Raw genomic sequence first — 20,737 nt, 5'->3', positions numbered from 1 at the left:
ATAAGTGACTATGGTTCTTGGGTCTGTTTCCTGTTGCAGCTATTGAACTGGAGTATTCAGTCGATCTTGGATTGTCATGGCACCCACTGGTGAGGGACTGTCTGCCTACCAATGTTGAATGCAATCGCTATCATCTGCAGCGGATCCTGGTGTCAGATACTTTCAACAAGTGGACCAGAATCACTCTGCCTCTCCCGCCTTACACTAGGTAGGGATGCTTCTGCATGAACTGACCCACCTTCCATTGGCATATTTTAGCACAGAAAGTTTAAATGGGATAGATGAGGTTTTGTTACCTGTCTATGGTACTGCTATATATGAACTACTAAGGCAATCTTAATAAAAATAAGATAAGCTTGTTTTTGTGGTGACATTATTCTGAATATTCCCAAAATCAAGGCCTTTACTTTTAAAATATTTTTTAAAGAATGGTCTGTAGAAGAAAACATTGGCTCCATTAACCAACTTTTTCAACCAAATTTAGAGATGCCAAGAACAAATAATTTAAATAGGTCAGTTGAACACAAAATAGATTTAAATTGAGCCTACTTGCCAGTTATACTGACATAATGTAGTGAGCATTATCATATGAATGGATGTAGCAAATAATTTTGTGTCAACATTAGCTTCTGCTTTTGGAATTTTATTTTGAACAATATCTTGAGAATCATCACCCAGAGCATTCTCTTCTGTGAAAGACAGTTGTAAATGCTTCATTCACTGTGTCTATGGGAAATGATCGTGGCTTAAGAAAATTGCCTGGTAAATGCTGGTAAAGAAGTCAAATCTAAATTACCTGTGCATTTATGCTTCTATTCGAGTAAGGCAGAGGATTAACTGCTTAGTAGAATAGTGTAATATGACTCTTTCACCATCGAAAGTAGGTGTTTATCATAGGAAAACTTTACAAATCTTGATAGAAACTCCTGTTCCCTCCAAGAAAATAGTGATCAGTTGCTGCCATTAAGAAAGAAGCAACTAACACAGCATGTGGAATAAGAGTTATAGTTTGGTCTCATTATTGTTCTGTCGCCTCCCCACAAATGAAGAATGAATAAATCTCTTAGCAAATGGCCATAAAATCCAACCATTCATCTGGACATAACTTTTCTTGGGATTATCATAAATGTGATGGTTTCAGTTACTAACAGCCCAGGGCTGCTTTACAATTGCTGGCTCAGAGGCACGAGGCTATATTAACTGTCAGCACACTTGCCAAGTTTAAATGAGATACGTGAGATTTTGTTGCTCGTTAAAGGTATTGCCATGCATGAATTATTAAGGCGATCTTAATAAGTAAAATAGAAAAAAAAACTCCATTAAAGCAGCAGTCTTTTAAGTCTTTATGAATTCTATGAATTATTACCCAGCTACTCGGCCGCACTTTGCAAATTAAGCGACATTCTAAGATTTACTCCAGCTAGTCATTATACCCTGGAGTCTTTTACTCAAGAAAAGTAATTATTTCTTATCTTTTAATCTATCTTTTAATTGTCTCTTGCACATACCCACAAGAATTTTGACCCTTTCAAATGATATTTGAAAAAATCTGATGAGCATTCACTTACTCCTCTTACCTTCTGTTACCGTATTGAAAATATGCAGTTTGTTTACTGCATTACCCTCAAGGCTCATGTTGCACAATGGTCTTAAAGGTGACACTGTCTTATAACAAAGCCCTTTGGGTAATTCAGAAAGAAATGCGCATGGTTGTAACCCAGGCTGGACCCCCTTCTTATCATGCTTTGCCACATGCCAAAGATCATTAGAACAACATGCCAGCCTCAGAGCACTTTCCTCAAACATAATTTAACATATCTATACTCTGTCAACTCTTAATTCCTACATGTTAAATATGGCATGTTCTTGTTTTAGGTTAAGCTGACTGTCTTGTGGTCTGGAAATGTGTTCAAATATTAATGTGGCCCACCAGCCAGAATTGAGGATTTCAGTTTGTAGCTCTTGGCCATAAATAAATGTGATGTTGACAACTTAAAATCTGTGCTAAATAAGGGTTGGGAATGACTGTGACCATGTGACATTTCCACTTTCTCCACTCACTTATCATGTGACCATAGGTTTGGATCCCAGTATTTTTGCCACAGTGGTAGTGAAAGTAAACCAAAGTTGATTGTCCACAAATTAGCATCAAACCATTCACCAATCAAACTGAAATGGCCAGTAATCATCAGTAGCAATTATTCATTCATGAAGCAAATTATCCACTCATAAAGCAAATACTTTTGAACTGCTTAATTATGTACTGGATCTTGGTGCAAACAAGACGTATCTCTGCCTCAAAGACCTTTTAGGTCAAAGAGAGAGTTGTTAGCCAGAAATACCCTAGTAGTCACGGAAGTAAATATACAATCCAACTATGCAATGATGGAGATCAGATACATGATGCTATAATATTGGATGTCATAAGGAAATTTCATTTGGTCAAGGCGCCATGGAATAATTTCTTGAGAAAATGGTAATTTAGGTAGGATATAAAGGGTGAATGGGACTAATTAGGTAAAGAATAAGGGTAAGAGTGTTCCAGGCAAGAATAATGGCCTATCGTAGGAGGAAGTGAGCATGTTTGAGATACTATACATGTGGATTAGACAGACGATGGTGGGGCAGGCAGAGTAAGGTATGAGATGATACCAGACCATGAAGAGCAGGTTTTATTAAAGATTTGAGGATTTATTATAGGAACACCAAAAAGGCCATGGGAATGTTCAGGGATAGGAAGCCATGATCAGATTCAAATTCAGAAAAGCTTATTCTAATTGGAATGCAAATTGGAGGGGATAAGAATAGATGCAAGGAGGCTTCTAAAGAGGTAGAAATACTTGTAGTTTGGACTAAGGAGAGAAGTGGAGAAATTTAAGAGACAGGGAGACAAGAACAGTAGACCAACTTGATGATGAAATGAACATGGGAAGTTGAGGGAAAGGGTGGCATTGAAGGTGACTCCCTGGTTTCTGAGTTGCAGAACTGAATGGATGCTGGTCCTTCCCACTGGGAAGGGAACACGGAGACTAAACAGAAGATACAATACAATACATTGCTATATTCAACAATAAATAATTGGGGTAGATTCATCATTTATTCTTTGCCTTACACATTGGTTAGGTTAGATTTCCCCGGAAAAAAATAAGATGAATGTGTAGTATAGTAAGATCTCTGCCTTTTCAGCTCTCTGAGTCTGTAAGCAAACTATAGAAAATTATTACTGAAGTCTCCAAACTTCAGTTTCCTCATCTGAAATATAGAGGTCCTTTTAACCATACCAAAAAAGAAAAAACAAGCTAATAATTGTGCATGGAAGTGTGTATAGCATTATAAATCATTTTTACTTTTATGAATGAATCATATGATCACACCTGTTAACCATAGCACAAGTTTATTATCAGATTTAAAACGAAGAAATCTTCTGAAGTCCCAGTGTAGCTTCCCAAGCATGAGCCCATGGTTCTGCTTTGCCACTGTCTTAACTCATTGCCCTAAAGGAGGTTATCCCCCATTGGAGGAAAATGAGAAATATACCTAAGGGACAATTTAAACATAATTAATGCTAAGTATAATTTAGAGCTTCGCTGGGGAAGAGCTAGAAATGCTACAGATGTGGAAATGAGAGAAAGTGTTGAATTGCCAGAGTTACAGGGTTTCATGGGAGTGTTGATCCCTAGACTTGAAGGATGGCTAGGAATTAGGTGGGTAAAGGGAAGAACATTTTAAAGCAAGGGAACCAGCTGAACAAAGCAGGAACCTGTGGACATGATCCTGGAAGAAGCACAGGAGTTGCTGATTAAAGCAGAGGACTCATATCTGGAAGCTGCTAGTTAGTAGAGTTGGGGTAACTTACAGCAAGCATTGAAGCAAGGAAAGGGGGGTAGACTTGTAGGGAAAATGCACTACTCTGGTGTTTCTTGAGCTGGCAATATCCTTGTAAGAGAAAAAAAATGGAAGAACAGAGAGACTCAAGAGAAGGTGGCAGAGGTGTTATGCTAATGACCTATTGATAAAGGAAGACGGATCAAGGCTACAGTTAACACGGAGGGATGAGGTACTTTAGTTAGAGAAAATTTTAAAGAAAGTTGATAAAATTCAGTCACTGACTTCTTCTTCATTATACTCACAAGAGATGTCTCTGAAGTTTAAAGGCTGGCAGGCTAGTGAGAAGAAGTGGGGAGAGAACTAAAGTAGATTCCAGGAGGGACAATATGGCAATTTAAGTCAATTTTTGCCAAATTAAGTGTGATGGCTGGAAATACATAAGGAAATATCTATTTGCTAGAGAGTTGAGAATCTGAGCCAAAGGGAAATTTAATAAACTTTGGAGGTATGAGCATAGAAGTTATAGACAATGCTATCAAACTGCATCAGCTCTCCACAAAAGAGTTTTCAAAAAGAAAAGAGAGGGCTTCTGAGTGCAATAACGTGAGTGGAAGTGGTTAACAAAGGAACTGAGAAGACTCAGTCAAAAGCCAAAATAACATGGTGGCCATAAGCCAATTCAGAAGAGATTATCAAGCAAGAAGAGATGGTCCTCAGTGACATAAGCTACAGAGAGTAGTAGAGAAAAAAGTTTCACAGTAAACTTACTGGATTTTTCAATTAGAAGATAATCAGTGACCTTCAAAAGAACAGTTTCAGGAAGCTACTAGAAATAAATACAGTTTGTCTGGCCCCAGAGCCCATGGGCTTAACCACTATATTAGTACTGCATCTTTATTACTTGCCTAAGAGATATGGTCCTAGGAGAAATAGGAATGGAAGAATGCCAAGAGTTCTTGAGAAAGACTGAAAATGAAGACAGAAAGATGCTAAAATCCATTTCATAGCCCCTCATCTGAATCTGCCTCCTCTTCTTTACTAACCCAGCCCTAAAATAACAGGTGACTCAAATGGCAAGGGTTCTTGAAATGTCACCTGAGAACCAGGGTGGGTCAATGGAAGGGCAGGTAATTCAAATCCACCGAGAAAGAGAGGAGGGGAGTGATCACTGGAAGGCTCAGGTGTGACATGGCTATTTTAAGTCACAGTTTGAAGGTGATCTATTCCTTCAACTAGCCCTCATGACCCTGCTGATACCACCTTGTTTAAAGATTAACTACAACACTTTGGATGCCAGGTGGTTTTAGCCACAGCATGGAAGCTACTTAATGTTTGCTAGAGGTTCCAAGGAAAAGTGGGAAGCAAAAGAAAGGGTGAACTGTGGAAGGATTGGGGTAATGGGAAGAGTGTGAAGGAGGCTGTAGATTTTTGCAGGCAAATAAATTTATTGAGGAAGGATATTTTCCAATGACATGCCTACATACTATAACTACTAGCAAAGAAATGGAGTCATACTAAGAAAACCAAATAACTAAGCTTAATGTTTGCTGGGTTCTTCAAACATTCAAGAGTTAAAAGTTCATTTTATATTATGTGTGTGTGTGTGTGTGTGTGTATTTGTAGATGGACACAATACCCTTTATTTTATTTTTTTATCTTTATGTAGTGCTGAGGATTGAACCCAGGGTCTTACACATGCTAGGCAATCACTATACCACTGAGCCACAACCCCAGCCCTATAAGTTCATTTTTTTACAGAGAGATTTCTATACTTGCCCTCATTCTCTTTATTTCTGTCAATTGTTACTTCCAGCATAATAGTATCTTTTGAAAACCTTTTTGCAAGCATTCACATTACTGACTATTTCATTAAAAACTTTCACCCAAGCCAAAGAAGTATTGGACTTCTCTTTCATATCATCTTCTCACATATCATTTTGCTTCTTTGAACGCTGCTACCATTATTTTACAAAAATATTGCTGGTATTTCAGGACCGTAGGACATAGTAAAATAATTTTGTCTAATACAAGTCATGCTACTATTGATTTTCACCTACTAAAAATATTAATATATTTTGGACACTCTGTTAAAGCAAATTAAATCTAGTTTTACTTCCATTACAATAGAGAATAAAACTAATTACATAAATTCGGCAACTACTCTCAGCTTTATTCGTTGTTAACATTGTTTTCAAAGTTTTATCAGAGAAGTATAGTTTGGCTGTGTTTTGCATATATGGATTATTAAGACTGTTTAATGTTAACTACAAGTCAATCTCCATTGAGGAAATAGATATTTTACAAATTATAAAAAAATGTCTTGTATTTGATTGCTGGTCCTATGTATTTGATGCCCTCAGTGGACTTAGTCAAAATACATTATTTTTATGTCATAATTACTTATAATTATCAGCAAAAATAATTTTTAAATTAGCTGGGCATGGTAATGCATGCCTGAAATCCCAGTTACTCAAGAGGCTGAAGCAGGAGAATTACAAATTAAAGTACAGCCTGGACAATTTAGCAAGACTCTGCCTCAAAAAAATAATAGTGGGTTATGGGTGTAACATAGTAGTAGAGCATCCTATGTTTAATCCCCATGCTACAATTTTTTTAAAAAAACAACTAATTAGTTAATTAATTAAAATCTATATTAATCTAAAAATGACAGCCACATTCTTTTATTTGTAATTCTCAAATTAATATTTTCACTGTGATTTTAAAAGGACTACAGATAATTTTTTGCTCACAATGTTGACTCTTTAAAATCTAAACATAGAAAATTAAAGAGAATAGTTTACCAGTCCTCCACATACTTTAGCTTTGACAATTATCAATTCATGTCTGATAATATTGTTTCATAACTAGTAGTGCTTGCTCCTACCTTCTGTGTCATTTTAAAGCAAATCCTAGACAGCATCTTATGTCAACTGTAGATATTTTTGTGTGAATCACTAGAAGAGAGGGACTTTTAAACAACAAATCTGTGATATTGTTATCATGCCTAAAAAAATTAGTTGTAATTTCCTATTCTGTCTTTATTCTATATTCAGTGTTCCGATTTCCCCATCTCAAAATGCGTCATAGGTTTTTTTTTTTTCCAGTCAAGATAAATCAGTATAGTTGGTAGAAATGTCTCTTAAGTCTCCTTTAACCTCCAGATCCCTCTGCCTTCCTTTTGTAATGGGGACTGTGAGACTGAGAGGTTATTTTATTTTTCCCAACATCACACAGTCAGTGGTTGGGCCAGGATTGTTACAAAGTTCTCCATTTATTCTCTACCAAGGGAAAAAGAAAGGCCAAGTAGGGTGGCTCATTTAAAATCTTCTCTTACTAACTTTGATTTTTAGAGGTTATGTGCAATATAGTTTGAAAGATCTACTGAACAGGAATACAAAGTAATGATGAAATGAGATCCTTCCTTGTTTTATTAGTAAATCCGTGTGTGACCTGGGTCATTGGGCCTCATCTTCACTGTTAGAGTGGGAGGATGAAGTCATCCTGAAGAAAAGAGCAGAAACTGAAATGTATCGAAATCTATTAAAAGATGTGGAGGCAGTGTTGGGAAACACACCAAGAGGCTAGTCATAGGAACCATGTTATTGGCACCATGTTATTGGCAGTAACTACTTTCTAACTGCTTAGCAATGGTGTAGGATCCACAGCTCATTTGTTCTAGGACAGAGATAGGTTATTGAGAGATCTAGAACCCAGAAATAGGGGAGTGAGATATAGGGTTTTATTAGGAAATATTTATGGGGAAGAGTCTGTGGCAATGGGCTAGATAGGAGACTTCTCCAGAGTCCATTGGCTTTGGCAGGACAGGAGCACCTCTGTCCCTGGCAGTGCTTTACCACAGTGCTTTCACCTCCTTTCCTTCACAATGGTGCTCCAGGAAAAAACATTTCTCCCTCACAGCATTTTATCCAGTGGTAATCATCCAGGGACATATATTCTTTCCTCAGTGCCCCAAGTTCCACACCAGTTACCAAAGAGAGAGGAGTTGTATAAGCTAGACTATAGAAGTTAAGCAGCATTAGCTTGCTTAACTTTCTTTGTTCCTAGTCTGACCAGAACCCCAAGGAGCAGCTGTCCTGGCATATGTGCAAAAAAAAAACTAGTTTTCTACAAATTACAGTAACTTGTCCTAGTTCCCAGCATACATGAGAGAAAGTCAATGTCCTTCAAGATACTACCATCCAGACATTCTGGCCTGGTTGCTCTTTGTTCCCTTGACTTGGCCAGGTCCCCAGGAACTGAAAGGGGCATTCCAGAGACATTGTGTTTTACTGTCCTTCTTTTTCTTTAAGGATGACATAAATGAATATTTATATATTAAACAACACTCATGTCGCCTTGCTTTGTGCATTAGATGGGGAGGAAGTGGTATAAATTTAAAAATGTATGCAAAATGAGAGATTTCAAGGATGTGTAAAAATTAAAAATCTGCTCTGGGGCCATTTTTTCTCCAACTCCAAGAAGCAGCAGCTGGTGGTGGCTATCATTATAAGGAACCTTCAGGATAAAGGATGACACCTGCCAAGGGATACACCGAGACACTTGTAGGTCTTGGTAAACATGAACTAATTAATTTTCACAACACCCTTGTGAGTCAGGAAGTAGCATTTCCTAGTTCTACAGATGGGGAAGTGTCAGCACATAAACATAAGTGATATGGCCCTTTCACATAGCAAGACTGTGACAGTGCTGGGAATAAGGAGTCTTATTGAAAGGCTTAGAGGTTGAATTCAACTTCCAGATCTTTGCTAACTTATATTTTAGTTCTTCCCCTTAGTGACAGTGTTTCTTTTTATGAAGTAATATTGGATGATATATGCATCCTTGTTTTATGGGCACATAATTACTAGGTATAATTATTCCTAAGAATATAAAAATCATCTTTTGAGAAGGAGCCTTAGAAATGGTCAAATGTAACCTCCTCATTATGGATGTTAAATTACTCACCGTCCATATAGAACTCTTTAGTGGCAGAGCAAAAATTAGAGCCCTCACTCACTTTACTTCCACTGGCCAACTCTGGTTTTAGTACATTCTTCACCTGGTCTCCCACTGTTTCCTTTTCTATGGAACTCCAGAGAGCTGCACAAATGAAAATGTCAGGGTTGGAAGTCCCCACCAAGGCTGTCAACTCCAACAATGCATCAGGCTCTTAAATCTTCTGTCTGATCTCTCTGTTCAGTGGTTGCCCAGACTGTGATTAAACACAACCATGACTGGAAAGCCACCACCTGCTGGGCAGCCCGTGCCACCTCACACCTGCTGGGAAGCTCTCCTCCCCTTCCACAGCCACCAAGTCACTGCCCTGCACAGCTGACCCCAGGCCCTGCTCTACAAAATGTCTTTTATTTTACTTTTGGGGGGCATCTTTATTGCTATCAACTTAATATTCTCTCAGTGACTGTTTATGAAGTGCAATCTATAGGTGCCAACAATAAGATGATAATTAAGGAGAATAACCTAACAGAGGGAACTGCATATAAATGTGCAGTTTAAACACAAAATGATAAGAACTTCGATGAAGCATGTATATGATATTAGGGGAACAAGGAATGTTTATTTTTATTTACTATCTATAAGCTCTGAGGTTACCAAACAATATTCCCTGAAGGTATTCCCTGCCTTTTAGAAATGTAAGAGTTTAAAAGAAAGACAGAATACAGATATAAATGTTGACTAGTTATCAGAATACAAGAATTGAGTTATGAAAATATGGCATTCCATTATGTTACTTACAGATGGTGCTGCATGTAAACAGACATAGCTGTTAATAAATTCTGTCATTAAAAATAGCGGAGTCACTGAGCTGCACAGCTCCAAGTGGGGAGAGATCTTTACAACATTACCTTCTATGAAAATGGCGGCTCTAAATCAAATTCCCTCTACCTACAGAGCACTGCTTAGCGTTAGGTGTTGTCCATTAAATGTACAATGTCAAGTAGAAAGGGATCAACTCCACCCACTCCCTTATAACTTAGCATTCCAAGGAGACAGGTAGCATCAAATATGTGCAGATCAATGCATGATTATGATTAGGCTGAATACTGTGAAAGGAAACAAACAGTTTGCTATGACAGAGAATAATAGGGAACAAACATCATTTTTAAAGGAGTCAAGAAAAAAAATTGTCTATGACGACTTGACACTTCCTCGGAGATCTGAAGGACCCACAGGGATGAACCAGGCATAGAAAGAGTGAGAGAGAAGATGAGCATGCGTGCAGGAAGGTGGGAAAGAGTTTGCTTTGGGCACTGAGGGAAGTGAGGCTCTCAACATGAGTGGCCAGAATGAAGGAAAGGAGAGGGCCTTGCTCAGGCTGAACCTCATGAGCCAAAGAAAGGGTTTGGGGTTTAAGTGAAATGCAACAGGAAGTGATAGGAGGAAATTAGGCAGAGATGACTTTGCTGGGGGAACATATGGGAGCTGGGGAGCAAGGAGAACTGTGGAGAGATCAGTGGTGCACAGATGCTCAGGAGACACTTATTGGACTGAACTATTTATTTTCCAGAAAGAAGATTTTAGTTCTGATTCATTTCTATTTTCTACATTTTATGTAAATGTTTTCAATTAGAAAGTACAAGATCCTTGCTGTTGTTTGATCTTTTGTACCCTTTAAAACAGATATTCCTCAGTCAAAAGCCAACACACATGTGGATCAATAAATACAAATGATTTCCTTTACAAGTCATTTAATGTTCACTTTGCGTGAAACTCACAGATTGTTTGGATTTTACTGCCATCTAGTGCCTCTGAAAACATATGCTTATGTTTTTCACAAGACACTCCCAAAACTGCATGAGCGAGTGTGTTTCTGCTTCTGGAATGGAGAACCTTTGTTCTCCAAACTGCTTTTAAATCAATATGAAGTAAATCTGGTTGTATTTTTCACCCTCTGTTTTCTCTATAGAATTATCTAGGTTTTCTCTGATCCCCCATTTTACACTCATAGTGTCCCTAAGGCTTTCGTCTGGAGAATTCCTCAAGTATGCTTCATGAGGTGGACCAGTGTGCCCATTGCACAAAAGTATCTGTCTTAGGAAGCAAGTGGTGGAGACTGAAATCCAGGGCATATTTTGTTCCAAAGTTGAATGCAGAGAGGTTACATCTGCTCAAGGGCAGGCATCCTTTCCGAATTTAATAATATAAGTTAGCAACAGCCCTGGTATCACTCCATGAAGTTTCCCATACGAAATTTGGGATTCCATTCCACTGTATCCTTCATTGTGAGTCTCTTCTTCCAAGGTCCCAAGCCACTCGTTTCCGTTGGCATCAACCAGCTCCTTTTGACAAGCAACAGACATGGGCAATAGATAACGTCTATATCGGGGATGGCTGCATAGACATGTGTAGTGGCCATGGGAGGTGCATCCAGGGAGGCTGTGTGTAAGTAAATTTTTTCCTTTCTTCTGATTCACATCCCATCTAGGAGGTTTTCCTGAAACTGGTTTTTGTATTGCTCCCAAGCTACCTTAGGTTATACATTTTTCCTGAAATATGATATTGAGCTAACTGTGAAGTTGATGGGTATTATATCTTCATTCTTGCTTAGAGATTAGGAACTGAACAACAGCTACCTTGTCAGGAGAAAGCTAAATTATAATTGGCTGTATTTTATTTCCTTCTGTGTTTTTGTGATACACTTGAGCCTTGAAACAGTCATTAGAAGAAGTTTAGGAGTTCAGTATGTTCTGATCAAAAATAATACATCATATATTTTTCTCACTTAGGTATGAATATTTGTAATGATATGCATTTGTCATGATTTAATTGATATTCCATGTTGTTTGCATAAGAAAGTATATAAATGTCTGGTCAATTTACCAGGCATATTTGACAAAGAGGCCTAGTATATTATTCTTAGAAAGCTGTAGCATGTTTGGAAGAATATAAATAAAGTGTGTGTATGAGTACAACTGTGGGCACATTAGCACACAAATGCATATACTCACACTATAGCTTGAGCTTTATTTTCAAAGATTATACTTTTTGGTGGGGTAATATGGAGGAAAATAATGTTAGAGAATACATATTCTCTCCTCCACTAATCACCACATCATGGGAAGTCTTTCCTTTGATTAGTGATCATAGCCCTTTTGCAGACTGACCTTGGAGACCCTTGAGCCTCCCAGTTCTGTATTCACGTCCCCTTCCATCCTGAACAGGGGAGTCAGTCCTTTGGTCAAAGATGGCAGTTACTATGCAAATTATCTTCAGATGCTTGCAACATGACCTCTTAGATTCTAAATTGACCCAAAGCCTACATTAAAAACATCAATTTTATAAATATAGAACCCACCAGTTCACCTTGTCAGCTATAATCGTTTGTCAGCCATCCAGAGTTGGGTCATGGAGAGACAGGGTTTTAATATATTCTTTGAAGTCATTTCTTTTTCTCTACCTATAGCCCCCAAGTGTCACTATTTCAGGAAACCCTAGAGGTAGTTAATTCAGTTTTTTTCCTAACCTAAAGCATTGTTAAGGAGGGTAAGTGAATACTGGCAAGCTCTGAAAATCAGTAACCTTTCATCATCCCGGACTAGGAAAAAGAGTTGACTTCACTAATATGAGAATACGCTTGCAGGGGTTTTGTTTGATGTTGACTTTTCCTTCCTCTTTCTCCACATCCAGCTGTGATGAGCAGTGGGGTGGCCTATACTGTGATGAGCCTGAGACCTCCCTTCCAACCCAACTCAAAGACAACTTCAATCGAGCTCCCTCCAACCAGAACTGGCTGACTGTGAATGGAGGAAAATTGAGTACCGTCTGTGGGGCTGTGGCTTCGGGGCTGGCTCTCCATTTCAGCGGGGTGAGGGCTTGGCTGTTGGTTACTCATTTCTACATCCTTTAAGTTTCCCCCAAATGGTTGAATCTCTTTTGAAGTATAATGGGTAAATCAAGATGCAGAGGGTTAGTTACCCTAGTTGCCCTAAATGCTCAACATTGATCTGATCTTGCAACTTTATACAAATCAGAAAATGGTGATTATTTCCAGTATTTTCCTACCACAAATCAGTTCAGCCAATTTAATTATGCAGAGTAGTATCAGTGCAGGGAATATTTAAGTACACATTTTTAAAGGACTTAAATGGATTTCAATCCTGGAAGGGCAAGCACTTGCACAGTGTGTGGGGGCTTCCATCTGGATATAACTCTAATTGAAAACCCTTGAGCTTGCAATAGATTTGGGATTTAAGGAGCCAAAAATCTGGAAAATGAGCTTTGATGATTCCTGAATGTATTAACAACAATTAATTCTTTCTGAAATTATTCAAGAAAGAATAATTGTCGGTAATTACTAGGCACTTGTATTTATAGCATATTATTTTGTGAATGACAGCAGCAATGTTGGTAACTTTCTTTAAGAAAATTTATAATTATTCTCCTTTGCTGCCAAAGATGAACTTTGTTTAAGAACACAGTTTCTCCAAAATCATGATTAGACAGGCAAATTAATTTTTTGAAAATAATAAATTTGCTATTAACTCTATTTTTTCCTACCATGCTCTACCTTTGAGTTTGCATTGGTCCTAATGAAGCGTATTATTTGTGTTTAGTATTTTAGCTTAAGAGTAAAAATAATAAAGTGTATAGGATTTTCATCATCATCAACATCAAGAACACAGTGTTTAGGATTCTCTTCCTGGAGTACGTGGACCTCTTAAGTGACCTAGATTTACACATATATTCAACCAAGAAATACCTACCTATAGACATCAATTAGTGAATGAATATAGATGACATTAAAATCTACTACCAATAAAAAGCGTTGCAACTATTATCTGTGATTTAACTAAATTATACAAAAATTTTCAAATGTAGGCATTAAAATTTTCATATTAAAGTAGCCATCTTCAATGTGCTATTCCATTAATAGCTGATGCCTTTTTAAAATATATATATAGTAGGGGCTGGGCTGGGGCTCAGCAGTAGAGCGCTTGCCTCGAACATGTGAGGCACTGGGTTTGATCCTCAGCACCCTATAAAAATAAATAAACAAAACAAAGGTATTATGTCCATTTACAACTAAACAATATAATATATATATATATATATAAAATAAATGCCATTCAATAACAAGAGATAGTTTAATAGTTTCTTTAACCCCACCCTTCACCTTGCTTATTAAAATATATATATATATATATATATATATATATATATATATATATATATATATATATATATAAAGAGACAGGTAAAGTGGTAACACCTATATTCAGGGGGCTGAGGCAAGAGGATCACCAGTTTGAGGCCAGCCTGGGCAACTTAGTGAGACCCTGTCTCAAACTAAAAATGGCTGAGGATGTAGCTCAGTGGTAGAGCACTTACCTAGCTAGCATGTAAAAGGCCCTGGGTTCAGTCCCCAGTACCATAAATAAATAAATAGATAAATAAACAAATAAATTTATATATACTTTTAGATAAATACACATGTATAGAAAATCTCCTTAGAATATATGACCCTCTGTATTGAATACTGAAATTTCCATATAGTAAGGAAGTTCTTGAATATTAAAATCTCACAGTTGAGCAAATGTTTGCCGAGTATTTACTATGTACTGGGCACCATGCTAGGAGCTGGCATAGCAACAAGGATGATAAGAAAACCAGTGCCACGACACGACTTGGACTACAAAGGACAGAAACCAGAGAAATTCTATAATCTGCAATCAAGATTCTTTATCAATATTTTTTTTATTCTCTTCCTTTTCCATAGGGTTGTAGTCGATTGCTAGTCACCGTGGATCTAAACCTCACCAATGCGGAGTTTATCCAATTTTACTTCATGTATGGATGCCTGATTACACCAAACAACCGTAACCAAGGTGTTCTCTTGGAATATTCTATCAATGGAGGCATTACCTGGAATCTGCTAATGGAAATTTTCTATGACCAGTACAGTAAACCTGGGTTTGTGTTCTGTTTTATCTCTAATAAGTAGTCTTTTGAGCAAAAATCTTCACCAAAGCTACTAGAAATCAGTCTCTGTCATAAAGAAAGGTTTCTGGACTGAATAAATAGCTGGTTTGGGTTTTTATTTTAAAAACAGTTATGTTGAACATGGTGGTACATGCCTGTAATCCCAGCAATCTGGGAGGCTGAGGCAGGAGGATTGCAAGTTTGAGGGCAGCTCAGCAACTTAGTGAGGCCCTAAGCAACTTAGTGAAACCCTGTCTCAAAATAAAAAGTATAAAGTTATTTAGGGATGGGGTAAAGAGAGAATATGGGAGGGGAGGGGATGGGGGATAGTAGAGGATAGGAAAGGCAGCAGAATACAACAGACACTAGTATAGCAATATGTAAAACAGTGGATGTGTAACCGATGTGATGCTGCAATCTGTATACGGGGTAAAAATGGGAGTTCATAACCCACTTGAATCAAAGTGTGAAATATGATATGTCAAGAACTATGTAATGTTTTGAATAACCAACAATAAAAATTAAAGAAAAAAAATAAAGTTATTTAGGGAGGTGGCTCAGTAGTTGAGTGCCCCTGGGTTCAATCCCCAGTCCAGAAAAAAAAAAAAAAAGGTCTAGGGATGCAGCTCCATGGTAAAGCATCCCTGGATTCAATTCCCATTAAAAAAAAAAAAACAGTTTTTAAGTCTCAGAATAAGAAGAAATATGCTATCATGAGTCAACAGTGAATAAACCCAATGCAAAAACCCATAGAAATTAGTAAGTGTATGATGTTTAATTTTAACATTTTGGGAAAATGAAAACAGAAAAACAAATATTTATTTATATAGTATCCACTCAGTTTTAGAGAATTTTGGGCTAAAAAAATAAATAAATAAAATTAGATGTAAGCATTCTTAAGAAGTCTAAAGTCTATTTTAGAACCCCTTATTAAACAACCTTGACTAAACACACAACGTATGGGTCATTTTAAAAAAAAACAAAACAAATTTATATTGTGTGTATGTAACAACAAATTCCACCATTATGTACAATTATAATTCACCAATAAAAGACATGGGGGAAAGGAGGAAAAAAATACTATTTTAGGGCCAAAAGCAATCAATGTAATCAATTACAAAGGTCGAAGTAATTATTAAAAAGTAAAAGGGCCTATTCATTAAAGTAGAAGGAAAAAGAAGAGGAAGAGGAGAGGAGGAAGGGCAGAAAGAGGAGGAAAGAAATACAACCCAATCAAGAATTACAGATAATAACCAGGAGGGGTGGTGCACATCTGTAATCCCTGTGGCTTGGGAGACTGAGGCAGGAGGATCACAAGTTCAAAGCCAGCCTCATCAACTTAGCAAGGCCCAACACAAGTGAGACCATCTCAAAATAGAATATAAAAAAGGGCCTGGGAATTGGCTCAGTGGTTAAGTGCCCCTAGGTTCAATCCTTGGTTTCAAAAAAAGAAAGAAATACAAAACATATGGGTAATAAATAAATAGAAGGAAAACCAACAGAGTGGAGAAAGGGATCGAGGGAAAGAAGAGGGGAGAGAAAAGGGAAGTATTGGGGTTCTAAATGGAGCAAATTATGTGATATATGTTTATGAATATGTTAAATGAAACTCTATGTATAACTATAATGCACTAATAAAAAAGATAGTCCCTTACTATATGACAAGCCAGATACAGGTTAAAAATTGAGTAAAATAACAAATTTGTAAATGATTATTTAAATTCAATATATCAGTTAAGAATAGGTTCCACCAATATAACCTGAACAAAAATTTTTTGCTCTCATGTAAATCCCCCAAAAAGTAGCCTAGGGCTGCTGTGGGGGCTTCACAAGCAGCAGTGACCCCCAATTCCTTCTATCTCCTTGTTCTGCTACACTTATAGTGTGACTTTGATCTCATAATTCAAAAAGGGCAGCAGGAAGGATGAGGGGGCAAGAAGGATATGCTGTCTCTTTAGAGCCACTTCCTAACAGTAGCACATACTTACTTCCATTCTCATTCCTAGAATTTAGTCACATAACCACACTCAGATGCAAGGAAGGCTGGATTTGTCTTTATTCTGGGGAACTAGTCATCTTGATAAAAAGATTGGCTCCTATTTGGAGGAAGAAAAATAGAAGGGTAATGGAGGAAATAGCAGCAATCTCTACAAGCAAAATTTTAAATCCTGTTAATTTTAAATTAAAGTTGCAAATCAACTAAGGACTCCAACTGCAAGCTAAGTGGTACACAGTGTAACAGTGTAAAAAAAATGTACTCACCTATTAAGAGGAGATAATACACAAGTCAAGTAATCTGTTTCCCTGGTCTTTGGGGAGGACTTTATTGACTCTGAAGCATGAACACTTCAGCACATAAGCACAAGGAGAGGGAGCTGTGTTTCTACAGGGTGGAAGCATCCCATCTGATCTACTTAGTTCTCTGAAGGAGAAACACATTGACCAAGGTGGGAACTGTGGTCATGATTTATTTAGACTTTCAAGCAGTCTTAAATAACTTTCTACCCCAGAAATTTTTTAAATGTGGTTAAGGATTTATCAGAGAAAGAAAACTAATTTAGAAACAGGACAGAAAAAAAATCTTAAAAAAAATCATTGCTCCAGGGCTGGGGTTGTGGCTCAGCTGTAGAACACTCACCTAGCACCTGTGAGGCACTGGGTTTGATCCTCGGCACCACATAAAAATAAAATAAAGGGGGTCTAAGTGGGTAGAGGGTGGCTCAGGGATAGATCACTCGCATAGCATGTGCAAGGCGCTGGGTTCAATCCTCAGCACCACATAAAAATAAATAAGTAAACTGAAGGTATTGTGTCCAACTACAACTAAAAAACAACTATTTGGGGGGAAAAATCATTGTCCCAGATAAAGAAGTACAACTGTACATCCCCCCAGAAACTAGTAGATTTCTGATATTATTAATGTATTTGAAAATGTTAATTAAATGTGCTGAATTGGTGAGGTAAATTATAAGACGTCACAAGGCTTTCACACACACATACACAAATGGAAGGTGGCGGATGAGAAGCATGAGGAAATGAACTTTGTAGAGGACTCTGCCTAGAGGCTGATGTCTCTACACTGGCAGGAATAACACAGGTAAGGGTCTAAAATCCACACTGTACTTTTCTTCCCTGATATCAATACCCATTAGGTTGCCATGATCCAAAGAGTATACAAAATGATAGGGGAAATCAAAATAGTATTTAAAATCATAGTGTTAGAAACCCAACTAAAAGCTTCCTAGCTTTGATGAATCTTCGTTGGTTCATGCCTGGAATACTGCCGATTATCCTGGGCACTGTAATCTCAAAGAAGACGTAAAAAAGAGACGAAGGAAAAAATAAAAAATACAAGATGATACCATGTAAACAAAACCAAAGTCATGAAACCTCTTTAATGTGAAAGGCAGATTCAAGTGACAGCCACTGAAGATCTCAGCTGGGGGTTCTTCTTGGGATGGACTTGAGCTGGTTAGTCCCATCCAGGAGCACTGAAAGGCAGCCTTTGAAATTAAAGAAAGCTAGATTAGCATAGATTAAAAAAAGAAATGATCCTTTATGCAGAGGAGAGTAAAACTATTTTCCACACAGACTTTATAAATTGTGAATATACATTTAAAAGGGTTTGATGCTTTCCTGAGTTTTAATGCATATTTTGATTAGAGGACTTTTCAAAACCTTATTTCTAGCTAATAAGAAGTTCATGTGGGAGCACAGACCTATGTATTTCTTTGTCTTTGGTGACTAAGTCAGGAAGAGTATGCCAGGCTGGCTTATTATTACCTCATTTCTCATTCGGTATTTCTTCATAGAATGTTTTTGATAAATCATACAAACAGGGCTGGGGTTGAGGCTCAGGGGTAGAACGCTTGTCTAGCATGCGTGAGGCACTGGGTTCGATCCTCAGCACCTCATAAAAATAAAATAAAGGTATTGTGTCCATCTACAACTAAAAAATAAATATCAAAAAAAGCATACAAACACTGTGTGTGTATACCTCAGACACCTGATAGTATACACCTGAGAGCTCAAACATCCTGTCACAATCCAGTGTCCATATTCCAATCCAGTTGCTGGCACTCAGGGGACTAGAATGAACACAAAATGCCAAGGGAAAGAGACATTCGTACCACCCTTTGAGGACAGGGGCAAAACCCTCAATATTGGCTGTGCCAACTAATGTGCCATGCTGTAGGCCTACAGATACCTCAGGTATTCAAAACCCTGTGGAGTCCCTCCAAGCCTGCCACAGACAGTTCCAGTAAGTGGGGAGTTCCAAGATGCTTGCATTTGTTCACATTCTATTTCCTCAATTTAGTGACTACCAAGACCGTAGAATCAAGCCAGTTAATTGTGGCTTTTAAAAATTATTTTAGCTAGCGCCCTCTCCTATCTCGCCTACCATGTGACATAAAATATCTATCACAGGTTGCTTGTGTTTTACTCATATATGTGACAAGGGTTTTCCTACCACCATCTTTTTCTCATAGGTTTGTGAATATCCTTCTCCCTCCTGATGCTAAAGAGATTGCTACTCGCTTTCGCTGGTGGCAACCACGACACGATGGCCTGGACCAGAATGACTGGGCTATTGACAATGTCCTCATCTCAGGCTCTGCTGACCAGAGGACTGTCATGCTGGACACCTTCAGCAGTGCTCCAGTACCCCAGCATGAGCGCTCCCCGGCAGACGCAGGCCCTGTTGGGAGAATTGCTTTCGACATGTTTATGGAGGACAAAACTTCAGGTACTGTTCACTAATGCTAAATAAACTACAGTGGACACGCAGTCATTTGTGTGGGTCTTCTCTAAAGAGTGAAATGTGGGGGCTGGGGGTGTGGCTCAGTGGTAAAGTGCTTGCCTAGCACATGTGAGGCACTGGGTTCCATCCTCAGCACCACATAAAACTAAATAAGTAAAATAAAGATATTGTATCCATCTACAACTGAAAAATTAAAAAAAAAAAAAAAAGTGGACCCTTTCAGCTACCCAGGTGGTGCAGAAACAGGGAAAAGTTGTCATCCTTTGCGCTTCACAACTTTCCCAGTTGACATTGTAACTAAATCTTTTTTTTTCATTCAAGCTGGCTAGTGCATTTTAATAAATAGCACTTTGGGGGCTGGGATTACGGCTCAGCGGTAGAGTGCTCGCCTAGCATGCGTGGGTTCAATCCACAGCACCACATTAAAAAATTTAAAAAAATAAAAACTAAACGAATGGAATAAAGATATTGTGTCCAACTACAACTAAAAAAAATAAATATTTGGGGCTGGGGATGTGGCTCAAGCAGTAGTGCTTTCGTGCGGCCTGGGTTCGATCCTCAGCACCACACACAAATAAAAATGTTGTGTCCACCAAAAACTAAAAAATAAATATTAAAAAAAATCTCTCTCTCTCTCTTTAAAAAAATAATAAATAAATAAATATTTTAAATAAATAGCACTTTATAATTTTATGAACAGTAATTTTCTCTTCTTTGAATATTTTCATTTCTATATTTTCTGTTTTCCACTTTCAGTAGAAAGCCAATATTTCCTGGCTACTTGTTTTAATATCCAAAGATAAAATGTGTCTGATGGACACATTTGTTACTTTCAGATTTCAGAAAGAATCCCAGGTTTTGTTTGTCCTGGGTCCTGCCTGTTATTCTTCCTTCTCAATAGGGGCAGTTCAGTGATACTGAACACTAAAAAGGACCTGTAAATACTATTCTCATGTGTAATGTATTGTTTTCTTTTAAAAAAAAATTTAGTTGTAAGTGGACACAACACCTTTATTTTATTTATTTATTTTTATGTGGTGCTGAGGATTGAACCCAGTGCCTCACTCATGTTAGGCAAGTGCTCTACCACTGAGCTACAATTCCTCCAGCCCTATTGTTTTCTTTTTATTTCATACCATTCTAGTAATGTTAAGTGGTATTATGTGTTAAGTATGTGCCTTTGCTGTGCTTTGGTTATACTACAGAAAA

The 20,737-nt window shown here is 37.7% G+C and overlaps 1 protein-coding gene across 1 annotated transcript in view; it reads left to right on the top strand.

Annotated features, from left to right (window-relative positions):
• The window catches only part of RELN (reelin), a 469,728-nt gene that overhangs the window by 414,865 nt on the left and 34,126 nt on the right, over positions 1–20,737 (top strand). The window contains exons 46-50 of the mRNA XM_081286786.1: positions 40–208; positions 11,089–11,229; positions 12,475–12,652; positions 14,564–14,757; positions 19,257–19,513. Of these exons, the coding sequence (XP_081142912.1) occupies positions 40–208; positions 11,089–11,229; positions 12,475–12,652; positions 14,564–14,757; positions 19,257–19,513 (939 nt within the window). The remainder of the gene's footprint in view (positions 1–39; positions 209–11,088; positions 11,230–12,474; positions 12,653–14,563; positions 14,758–19,256; positions 19,514–20,737) is intronic.

Source organism: Spermophilus citellus (assembly GCF_964194105.1).
Source record: "Spermophilus citellus genome assembly, chromosome: 3".
In the NCBI taxonomy this organism is placed as follows: domain Eukaryota; kingdom Metazoa; phylum Chordata; class Mammalia; order Rodentia; family Sciuridae; genus Spermophilus; species Spermophilus citellus.
Note: the sequence above shows the minus strand (reverse complement) of the source record. Positions and strands in the feature narration are given on the sequence as shown.